General features: G+C 36.2%; 1 protein-coding gene across 4 annotated transcripts in view; it reads right to left on the minus strand.

Moving 5' to 3' along the window:
* Window positions 1-1,450: 1,450 nt before the first annotated feature.
* Window positions 1,451-12,261, minus strand: part of ZNF217 (zinc finger protein 217) — a 34,602-nt gene continuing 23,791 nt past the window's right edge. For all 4 annotated transcript variants that reach the window (XM_020984246.2, XM_020984244.2, XM_020984243.1 and 1 more), the window contains 4 exons: window positions 11,209-11,334; window positions 8,860-10,431; window positions 4,897-5,024; window positions 1,451-3,744 (listed from right to left, as the gene is read on the minus strand). In XM_020984246.2, coding sequence (XP_020839905.1) covers window positions 4,915-5,024; window positions 8,860-10,431; window positions 11,209-11,334 — 1,808 coding nt within the window. In that variant the 3' untranslated portion in view covers window positions 1,451-3,744; window positions 4,897-4,914. The remainder of the gene's footprint in view (window positions 3,745-4,896; window positions 5,025-8,859; window positions 10,432-11,208; window positions 11,335-12,261) is intronic.

Genomic DNA, 12,261 nt, shown 5'->3' on the forward strand with positions numbered 1-12,261 from the left:
CCTACACATACATTTAGAAAGAAAAACAAAACCTGTCACAAATACATATAAGCAAATTCCTTCATTGGCCATGTATTTTAAAAAAAAGGGTCTCAAAAATCGACACTTGAGTTAAGGTGTAAATTTTCCTTGCCATTCCTTCCTTCCTGGTTTTCCATCCTATATTTCTTATTCTGTTTCCTCTATGTACTCCAGTTAATTCCTGTAGCTCAGGTATTTTTTTTTTTAAGGTTTTACCTGGACTTGTGGGATAACTATCTTCTTTCAGGTTTGTCTCCTGGTTATCTCTCAAACCAAGGTTATTTTGTCATGGTGGTCAGTTTTCCTCATTTGTTCAGAGATGGAGCCTTTGCTTGGGTCAAAGCCCAAAACTGGATGGCCTTCCCAGTGCTGAATATAGTGGGCCACACTAGGACCCTCCTTTAAGGAGATTCAAGGGCTTCCTCTTGTCACCAGGCTGTTTCTCTGATGTAGGCTCCCTTCAACTGGGGTCCTTCCCGCTTGGTGCTGGGCTCTCACCACAAGCTTCAAGGGTTCCTGAGGCTGGATTTTGCCTAGGGCCTTTCTCCCTCATCTTGGTTGGGGCCACTGGTGCTTCTCTGTAGGCTGGCCTCAACACTGAGGCTTCTCTCTCAACTAATCTGGAGCCAAGCTGGGCAACTGGGGTTAAGAGACTTGCCCAGGGTCACACAGCTAGTAAGCATCAAATGTTTGGTCTGAGGCAGGATTTGAACTCAGGTCCTCCTGACTCCATCCACTGTACCACCTAGCTGCTCCCATGAACACAATAATCTTAACAGTTAACCTTTACACAGCATTTAAGGCTTGAACATTGCTTTCCAATATATCTTTGTTCCTTACAACATGACAAAGAAGCAACCATTTTATAAATGAGGAAACAAGCCCAGTGCAGTGATTTGAATATGGTCATACAACTATCAAAAACAGGATTCAAATCCATGTCTCTGCTTTCTCAAAGTACTGTCAATGTATATTCCATTACATCCCTGTCTCTCAGTGTAGCCTATCATTACATTAGCTATTTTGCCTGCCATGTCTTTTTCAAACTTCTATATAACTACAGCTGCTTCATCCCACTTACACAGGGTTTTTTTTTTTGGTAAGTGTAGAGTTTGACATTTATGCCTAAGTAAATAGCATCTTATTTAAATTCAGCCAATCATTCTAAAGTCTGTCAAGATCTTTCTGGATCCTAACCCTCATTCATTGTTAGCTATCTCTCCCAGCTATGTGTCATCTGCCAGTTTGGTAAAATAAATCTTCAAATTATTCAGTCTGCATATAAAGAAGTGTTTGTTCTCTTCCATCGCAGGCCAATTCAAACATAAAGGCAGCTTTAGCTTAGTCCTATATACCATTTTTTAAGTGGAAGTTCAGAAAAAAAAAATTAGAAGTCAATATGGTGCTGAATAAAGACCAGAAGCCAAAATTGCAAAACACCAAATCTATATTTACATCCACATATAATAACATACCTTGACTAAACTAAAATATATCATAAATTAAACGAGTAATATCTACTGCTTGACAAACTTAAGTTTTAACAATTAAAATAAATCAAACTGGAATGAAATAAATATAAACAAAATTCCAACAAATTGTACCTCTATATAAATGCACTGTTATCTTAAAGGAAAAAAAAATACAAAACCAGTAGTATCCCAATAGTTAATACTGATGGGCAAAAGAGTACTTTGAAGTACAGGGCTGTAGAACTGTTGACATTTGTTATGCATTTAAGAAATGTAGTTAAAAAGGAAAAATCTGAAACCCCCTGAAAATTGCAGCATAACAATGAACTGATTGTTTTCAAATAGGTTTGGTAATTTTTTTATAAGTTTAAATTTCAGCCCTCTGTCACACAACCCCTTAAGAACTGAATATCTTTACCGCATGCATTCTGTAAGACTCAGCAAATTAGGCAAATATTAGGCCAACCACCTTCCAAATGTGTTCATTTTGAAAAATAGGCTATAAAAAAGTGCAAAACTATGAAAACAAAATCTAGATTATGTACATATGGCTCAGCTTATGAACAGGAAAAAAGGTAAATAGTGTACAATTTCCTGATACATAGCACTTCATCACAATGCCAGTTGACAGATCTCAGTTAGGTCCCCTTTAACACAGGAGTTAAGACATACATCAAGGATGTCTTATGTTGCATAATGAAAACAAAGAGTATTTCTAGGTTTTGCTACTATAGGACATTTACACTTTCTATGTGGAAGAGAAGGGCAGGGTAAAAAAAACCGAACAGTGCAAAAATATTTCAAACAGTTTCTTACTAAAATACAACATGGAAGTCAAAGCCATGTATATGCTGAAGTAATAAATCTTCAGCTATAGGCTACAAGTAGAGGTAACTATGAGCACAAGTTAAAATATCCAATAAATCAGTTCTGCTGGCTGGTGGCTGCCTTCCTTTTAAAACCCAAATTAAATGAGCATAGAGAAAAACTTTGTCATTTCAAAACAAACAAACACACACACAAAAAAGGATGGGGGTAGGGTTGTGATAGAGGAAGGGAAACAACAGAATCCCTTTTCCACCCCCTCTGCACAGTGGGCAATTTCTTATTCAGAATCAATGTGTCTACAATTAACTTCAATGTGTCTTCAGTTAACTAAGATTCCAAAAACACCAAGAGATCTCTAAATACAAACATAAGATATACCAAAAGTCTTTTATTTTAAAATTGTTTCCCCGTATTTTAATATATTTATAATTTTGCACTCAAACATTACCAGTTTGAGTAAGTATATGACATGTCAAATTTTTAAAAAATGATTTTAGTTTGATAGAAAACAAACTTAAATAAATTCCACATATTACTTTGTTCACTATTAGCAAAGATTTGTCTGCTCAGAGCAAAGGGTTCTCAGTAGAGACATACTCAAAAAATCCCACATAACCACCACACCCCATCAAAAAAAAAAAAGTCACCAAATAAAGTAGTCTGGTAGTTCCAGGACAATTTACAAACCATGAAACAGCTAGTAACAAGTAATGTATCTCAGCCAACATGCTGAAATAATTTGCAATAAAAAGGAACTGAAAATTCAGAAGTGATCTTATTATAATACGCAGCACAAACTGGTAGAGATGGTCAATACTTCAGTTAGGCATACTCACATCGATTTGCATAAAGACAACAATGTTAAGATTGCCTAGGATTTGATATCATACAGATCATTGGGAATTTGTTTTGAAATAAAATCTATCCTAACTGAAAAAGCACAAGATCAGAAACTGCTCAAAATGTTAAGCTACCTTGGTAGAAGTAAGGGAGGATGGGGGGTAGAGGGGTTAGGGAAGGGAAAGAGAACCACAGTATCTAAACAAGTAAGTTTTCCAACAGATATTTACAAAATTTTACCTGAGGTGCAAGCATTATATACTCCCCCTCCCTCCCCCAATTACTTTTCAGCAGCGCTCAAGTATTCAAAAAACTACTTAATATTTGGTCAATTCTAAAAAAAATATTATTCAAGGTCAAAATAGAGATATACATTCTCCACTTTTACAACCCAACTTTTCCAACTACAATTTTTATTGCTATTTGGTACAAATTTTAAACAGAACCAACATTATAAAACTGTAGTGTTCTTTATATGTACAGTACAATCACAGCTTATTTCAGTAGCTTTCACCATTCATTTTCTCAAAGGATGAGTTGAAGGTAATTCCACAGAGAATATGTAATTATGTCCTTATGAGACCTGGGGGGGGGGGTAGAAAAAGAAAACTGATTAAGATGGAATTATACAACAGTGGTAGGGAAAATCTAAAACTGAACAAGACTAAGAAAAGTAATCAACAAAATTTTAATGGCAATCTAAGCCCGGGTTCTTACAAGTGAATAACAGAAGATGCAATTAGAAATTTCTAAAGTAGAAGTGGAGCTATACATAACTGAAGTATTTTGTTTCAGATTCACAAGTTAGTTATTTAAGTGGTTAAAGAACGATTAAGCACTTAAAGCCAACAGTACTGGCTGAACAGAGGCCAAGGGATATATACAATTACCTACATTGTACTTTGAAACCACAGGCATGAAGATACAAAATGTATAGGATGGATCAGGGTTAAATATTTAACTCAAAAAATGACATTAAAGGAAAAACTGGAACTTGGTATAATCTTTCTTTGAAAGAATGGAGGCTGAATACTTCTAAAACCTACTATTTCTAAAACTCTTTCTAGAGTTGAAAACAGGGCCAAATAGCACCTGGGTACAGTAGAATACTGTTCTAACTGACATAGAAGAACAAAGCTAATCATTTTCCTCATAGGCTAATCACATCAGACTGACTACAGAGTTATGTTTCATGAGATGTAATTTGAACTGCTTTAGCTACATTTGTGTAAGTCATAATATAGTGCTGTTCTCCACATAGCCCTCTTCAGTCATTCATCCTCACTGTTAAAAGAATCCTTAAGAAGCCCAAAGTAAGTATCATATCCTCTGCCTTGTTAAAACACCACTTGAGCTTACCGGCAACATCATTATTTGATTAATGTAACACATGCAATCTAAGAAGAACAAAATTAACTCTCATATTTTACATATTTTTAAAAATCTACATCCTAGTTACACAATGAATTTTATAACTTGGTTTAATTTAAAGAAATAAGAGCTGGTGAAGCTGAAGGAAAGCTCTTGGCAGTCAATGTTGCTCAGAATGTCCAGGGATCTTGATAGGCCTGACCTAATTTCTTAAATTGGTTTCTTAAAATTCAATTATTTAATTTAAAAATTAGCATTATTCAACTAAACAAACTAGACTTAGCATAAAATAATTACAAATGGGTTTCATTACATTGAATTTTATAGAGAAATCAAAGTACATGTAACTAAAACATATGCTTACCTTTTTTCCCCAAAAAAATCAAGTTTTCTTGTCATTCGGTCGATAATGTGTATTAGTAATAAGATTCTCATAGTTTCTTTTTTGCAGCATGTTGTTAGATAACTGTTGATAAGACATGGGCCTTTTTCCTAAGTGAGGAGAAAAAGGTTTGAAAAGGCATTAAAATTCAACTTAAGTAGGTTTGTTCTCTTATACCTAAGTTAACAGACTTCATGACTATTTCAAAATAATGCTGATCAACCAGTTCCATACACTTGGAATAGAGGTACAGCTGAAGAATCTTAGAGATAGGAGACCTGGGTGTCAGGCTCCAATACTTAGGATCTCAGAGGCTTGCTGAGTTACAGATCTCACAAGGTAGATATGAGTAAAACACTTCAAAAATTTCAAAGCATTTAAAAATTATAAGCCAAATCCTTAATACTGGATATGCTACTCATCTGTTGAACTGAAAGAGTAGTTTCAAAACAAACTACAAGCCTTTTTAGAACATCTAACATCAATGAACTCTTTCAAAAAATTCATTTTTCCTTAGGTTTAAAAAAACAATAAAGCTAATTAAAGTCCTCTAGGTCCAAGTTAATATCAGCATGAATTGAAAAGTCCCAAAGTACAATTTCAAAGTTTTAAAGTCTTTTAGTACAAATATGCAACATATACTAATTCAATGGTGCATAAGAAACTGAAGAACTTATATGAAAGCAAGGCTTACACATTACTAAATTATAGACATTACAATGGTAACATAGAATAATATAGAAAACAGAACTACAAAAAATAACAAAGGACTTTAAGAACATGATTTTTAAAATATGGAACAGTAATTTAATTTCAACATTCAGTAGTTCCTATTAGTGAAATAGCTAGAATGGAAAGAAAGATGGAATATTAGACATTAGATATCATTTCATGATAGAACCCCTCCGACCTAACATGTAGAATGGAATAATTTGCTGTTGTTGTTCATTCATGTCTGACTCTTTGTGACCCCACAGATCATACTGATCATGGGGTTTTCTGGGCACTCTGTGGTCTGCCATTTCCTTCTCCAGTGGATTAAGGCTAACAAAGGTTTAAGTGACTTGCCCAGGTTCACACAGTTATTAAGTTTCTGAGACCAGACTTGAACTCAGGTCTTCCTGACTCCAGGCCCAGTGCTCTATCCACTGAACCACGTACGGGCCTCTAATAGCAATTAGAATATAGTTAATTCTCTTCTAGTACTGGGAACAAGGAAAGGAGAAATGTAGGTCATTTCAAACATCTCATTGTCAATAGCTTCAACCTCCTCCAAATGATATCTGCTAATGCAAAACCAACTATTAGTTTCCTCTCATCATCCTGTTATCCCTACTTTTGTAGGTGTGAGCATTGGGGTGTATGAAGTGTTCAATGAGGACTAGCACCCCTGATGTGAGAGCCTGAAGAGTCCTTCTGAGGGCTACTCATCCACCTTCACCCCAGCTCTCACCTGTGGCTCCAAGAAGCTATAGCATGCGCAGATGCCACACCCTGGTAAAACCTTCTTGACAGATGGGCTATACCAGGTTGAGGTTAACAGACAGGCTTTTTTTCAACTATCAATCAATATTTATTAAGCATCTACTATGTGCTGAGCACAGTGCTAAGCACTGAGGACACAAAAAGAGGCAAAAAAAAAAGTCCCTGACCTCAAGGAGTTTACAATCTAACGGGTAAGACAATATGCAAAGATATATACATGATAAGTAAGAAATAATTAACAGAAGGAAGACACTGGAATTGAGGGGTCAGGGAAGGCTTTCTGCAGAAGCAAAGATTTTAACTGGGACTAGAAGGAAGCCAGGGAGGTCAGCAGTCAGAGCACAGAAGGGAGAGCACTGAAGGCATAGGAGACAACCAAAGAGAATGCCCCCAGAGTCAAAAGATGGAACGACTTGTTAGTGTAACAGCTAAGACACCAGTGTCACTAGATCAAAGAGCACATGTCCTAGAGTAAGGTGTAAGAAGACTAGAAGGGGCATGGGGGTGGAGAGGGAGGAACAGGGAGCACACTAGGTTATGAAGGACTTTGAATGCCAAATAGGGCATTTTATTTTTGATGCTAGTGGCAATGAGGAGCCACTGGGATTTATTTATTTAGTAGTGGGGTGATGTGGTCAGACCTTTGTTTTAGGAAAATCCCATTGATGGCTGAATGGAGGATGGATTGGAGTGAGGAGACTTGAAGCAGGCCAATTCACCAGCTGTCTATTGCAAGAATCAAGCTATGAGGTGATGAGGGCCTGCACTAACAGTATCAGTGTCAAAGGAGAGAAGGGAAGGCCATATTCAGATGTTGCAAAGGTTGAGTGTGGTGAGTATAATTGGCAGGCCCCAGCAATACCTTGGATATTGGGGAAGAAAGAGGGGTGAGAGGTAGTGAGGAATTCAGGATGACTCCTAGGCTGACAGCCTGAAGGGTGGGAGGATGGTGTTGCCCTCCACAGTAATTGGGAAAAGAAGGGGCAAGGAGAACTATATAGCCTAACTCCTTCACGTCTATTTTAAACAATGAGTAAAAAGAAATGGAGTCTTTAAATTAAAAGGCAACAAAATTAATATTTCACCAGAATTTTTTTTTTTAAAAAGCCATCAGAGTGTGTTAAAGCAATTGTTCTTAATTTGCTATCTCCACCAGATCAATCAGCGTCAGATTAGACTTGATACAGTGTTGTCACTGAAGAGGATCCTTAACTTGAAACTAACACAGTGAGTGATTTTAAAGTGGGTCTGTCTCTTCCAGGCAGCAAAGACCAGTAGAGTTTGTATGTAATAACAGAAACCACTGCGATTTAATCAAGTCTACCAAGTGGAACATGACCCCATGATATCCTGATCTTACATTTAATATGCTATAGAAACATGTTCAAGAGTCTCTTCATAATGCTGCAATGAGGCAATCAATATTGGCTATAAAAATAATTTCACTAAAACAAAAACAAAAACACTCCTACCATTAGGGAAATTTCAACATAATCTACAAGAACACATTAGTGGAAAGTTATTTTGTATTTGTTTCAGCACTAAATAATTATCATTACTGTTCAGAATACAAAGTTCTACAACAAAAGGACCCCACTTTAGGAGAGGATATAAACAGAGAAGGCACAAATACCTACTCTGTGAGGCAATGTAAAAAGTGTCATGAGTCCAGCTTAATACATGAAATAGTGCTGAACATAAAATCAGGACTTGGGATCAAATGTCGATTCTGTCACTACATGTGTAACAATGTATAAAGTCACTTTCCCTTTCTATGCCTCAGTTCTTTCATTTGTAAAATAGGGATGTTTGACTAGATGACCTATGAGGTTCCTGGAAACCTCAGGTTTATGATCAAAATTGAACTCACTCTCTTTCCCCCCAATTCCTCCCCCTTCCTAACTTTCCTATTACTCTTAAGGGTACTGCCATTCTCCTAGTTGATCAGACTCACAACCTAGACATCATCCTCAAATATTCACTCTCTCACATACCTCACCCGCCCATATCCAATCTGTTGTGATTATACCTTTGTAACATCAGTTACATACAACCCCCCTTCTTTCTTCTGACACTCCTACCAGCTTGGTACAAGCCTGAACTACAGCAATAAGCTATTGGTTGTTCTATCCAACACAGCTCTCTCCCCATTGCAAACCCTCCTCTGTGCAGTAGTCAAACGGACCTTCCTAAAGTACAATCCTATGTCACCACCTCCTCCCCCACTCAACAAACTCCACTGCCCCCTATAACCTCTAAAACCAAATATAAAATCTTGTGTTTGACACTCAAAGCCTTTCATATCCTACCTCCCCCCCCCCATTTTCCCAGTGTTCTTTTACCTTCCACCCACCACCACAATGTACACTCAGATCCAGTGATGCTGGCAGGTTAGTGATGCCCTCTACAGTAACATGAAAGGTGATAAGAAGGGAGAATTCACCATTCTACAAACAATACCTTCTACTGCAGAGCTTGATGCTTGACTACCACTAGATCCACAAGAACTATAAAGTGGTCCAGGACCATATGGCTCATAGGACTTTAGGACAGTCAGTACATTTGGAGAATCAACTTCATTTGAATTCAGGAGCCCTTGCTTGGTTGGTAACACTGACACAGGTGGACAGGGACAATCCTGAGGTAATAGGTTTGCAATTCTGTTTGGAACACGGTATCTGTTTATATCATATTCTCTTCTGTAATTGGCTACTGTTGCAGAATCAAGTTCAAGAGTAACTACATTAGATTTCATTCTTTTCGAAGATGGTTCACCAAATTCCACATTGACATTGCCTACATTTCGACTGCAAAAATATTCTCTTCCTTGATTACTAGACCACGGAGAGTCACTTTTAAGAGGATAGTCAAAGGAACCATTGACAGTATTGCCTACTATGCCAGGTTGAGGAGATATGCTCAGAGATTTTATTTTTGTTTCTGGTCTTTTTATTCTGTCAGGTACTGGAGAAGCACTGGTTTTAGAATGCATCTCCGACTGCTGTCTAATCACACCTGCTTGAGCTCCAATATTCTGTTGTGGTCTGTGAGACTTCAGGTTACTTGGGGCTAAAGTGCTAGAGTCTATTCCTGAAGAAAGTGGAACTTTGCTCGACAAGGGTGGGCACTGCTTAGCTTTCTCTGGCTGCAGTGACTTTGACTGAGTTGCTAGAGAAATCTTAGATTTATGTGAACTGGTAGATAAGGGAGGCACATCCTTTCCAAGTAAAGCTGGTGGGCATCCAGTACGCCTACTTTTGACCGAAGACTTATTTCTACCATTTTTATGAATGTCAGGATTGTATTTGTGCATTAATCTCTGATGCATCATTAGAACTTCTGGGTAAAATGTTCTATAAGTACAAAATGGGCAGGTGCTTGTTGCTAATAAACCTCTGCTGACAGAAACAGCTGCACACTCTTGGGCAGACCCAATGGATAAATTCAAAGGCTTTTCCTCAAAGTCCATGTTTGGTTTATGTTTGCAGTTAGGAATACTCTCTTTTATTTCATCTATGTTATTTACTTCACTTTCATGGTTTGCAGTATCTCCTCTGCCAGAAAGACCATCCTTCTCTGTTTTACAAACAGGGTTGTTTGCCTGAGACTCAATTACTGATTTCTTTTTTAATTTGTCCAAGTACGGAGTGACTACACTTTTGTTCGTTTTATTAGCACTGTCATCAACTGTATTTTTACTGGAATCCTGAGTATCCTTGTTTATGTTTGAATGTACACTTCTCAAAACATTTTGAAAGGCAGAAGGCATTTCTTTATGTTGTTTTGCAGGTGTACAGCCTTTAGTATCTTTGGCACCATCAAAAAACCTTTTCAAATTTTTGGTTTGAGCACCATCAGTTGTTAATAGCATATCTTCAGTTTCCCGACTCAGTAGTGAGTTTTTGCCATCATTCTTTACTTCAGTGGTAATATCAATTTGCTTGTCCTTGTGATGTCTCTCTAAATGATACCTCAGAGAGGTTTTCTGAGCTGCAGCATATTCACAAAATTCACATTTGTATGGTTTTTCACCTGAAACAATATTTTAAAATATCAATATAATACAAAATCTGAAAAACATTTTTTAAAACCTTTAAAATACATTTTGAAATAAACTATATTTTAAGCCAGAGTTGTTGGTTCAAAAAAGGCAGAGTTATTATTGTTTTTCCTATTCAATAAGAATTTTGTTAAGTATGACCAGTTATGCCCCAAGAGAACAAGTTTTTTTATCTTGTTTTGTTTTTAGGTCAACTATATTGAGTAGTTGAGGTCCTGCATAAAATCTTCAAAAAGAAACAGTGTCAGAAAGAGGATAGTCAAAGAATTATATGTATATCTGCCCTTTACCTCCAATCGAAACTATCTAGTATATTAAAAATGCAACATTTTAGTTAAGCAATTGAAACTGAATACTAGCTTAATCTAGGCAAAGTGGCAATCTGAAAATAGGATGGAAGAGTACTCTCATTTCATATTAATCTAAGAGCCACAAAAATAAACATTAAAAATTTTGAGGCTAAAGATATTAGCATTAATGAGGGTTAAGAGCTGGGATGTAGATTTAATGAATTTGTAAAAGAATTTCAAAATAAATAATGGAATGCAGTTCATGTAATCACACTAACAAGGAAGGACCATTGACCCACCAAATGCAATGTAAAATTAAGCTATTGTTTATTCTTAGAAATTATTAGTCAAACAGAATTTATGGTAAAAGTGGTAAAAAAAGAACTAGATCAAAACAGGCTATTTTTACCAAAAGTAATAATTGAATGGATATCTATGACAGAAAATTCTAGAAGTTACCTGTATGAGTTCTGAGATGAATATTGAGGTAATAATTTGAACGGAAATACTTTCCGCAATAGCTACACTCTCTGGATGAAGCAAGATGTTTAATTTTTCCTCTTTCCAAGCCATCTTCATTTTTATCTTAAACAAAAATATTTATGTTAGTTAAGGAAATAGCTAAGGCACATGAATAAAGTATGTTGATAAATTACAAACTAACTATTCTAGCTATTACTAGTAATCTTCATTAAAGACAACGTAGTATTAAAAAAACTCAAAATTTTCTAAACATTATTTTGACACTTTATTACAGGAAAATATAGTGGGTATGTAATGTATGTATGTGTGCATATACACTTATTGATATGATAACACAGTACACAACAGAAGAGACATGGTTCCTTGTGCTTTTTTTATACGCATATGATGGCTAATGGGTTTTAAAATATGTCTTCCTTTCTCTAAATATCAGTAACTGAAATAGAAACGAGATCTGGCAAACAAATTGTAGAAAACACTTTGTGGCTGGAAAAGAGAACTGCTTCCTCACTCAGAACGAAGAATTTAGAAAATAAATCATGCCAGTAAGTTACCAATCCTTCCTCTCCCAGGCACAGAAAAGGAATCCCTTTCTTATTTGAGACCAACCAAGAAGTTACCACTAGAGGGTAGTAAGTGCAACTTAATCTTTAGCAAGAAAGAAAAACTGTGTTAAGCACGAAGGGCAAAACTTAAATAAGAATTTTAAAACACTGATCTGCACAAAATATTCCTCACTAAACCAAATACTGCTCTCCAAACTGAATCAAATAGCTTATTGACTTCTTTTCAGTATATTAAACTGTAAGACTGAAATAGTCCAGCAGAAAACTGTTATTTTTCTCCTTCAGGGAAGTACTTCTTAAAAGCAGTACTATTTACCATATATATTTGGGGGCACTCTATACAAAGAAATGTCATTGACTACAAAAAACCAAGCTCTCCAGTTCAACACAAAAGTTTTTTCCCTCCCTACAACAATTTCTGGACTCCAAGCAATTCTCATCCATTTTTTTTAAAAAATCACAA

The sequence above is a fragment of the Phascolarctos cinereus genome, unplaced genomic scaffold (genome assembly GCF_003287225.1).
Source record: "Phascolarctos cinereus isolate Bilbo 61053 unplaced genomic scaffold, phaCin_HiC Scaffold_2;HRSCAF=192, whole genome shotgun sequence".
In the NCBI taxonomy this organism is placed as follows: domain Eukaryota; kingdom Metazoa; phylum Chordata; class Mammalia; order Diprotodontia; family Phascolarctidae; genus Phascolarctos; species Phascolarctos cinereus.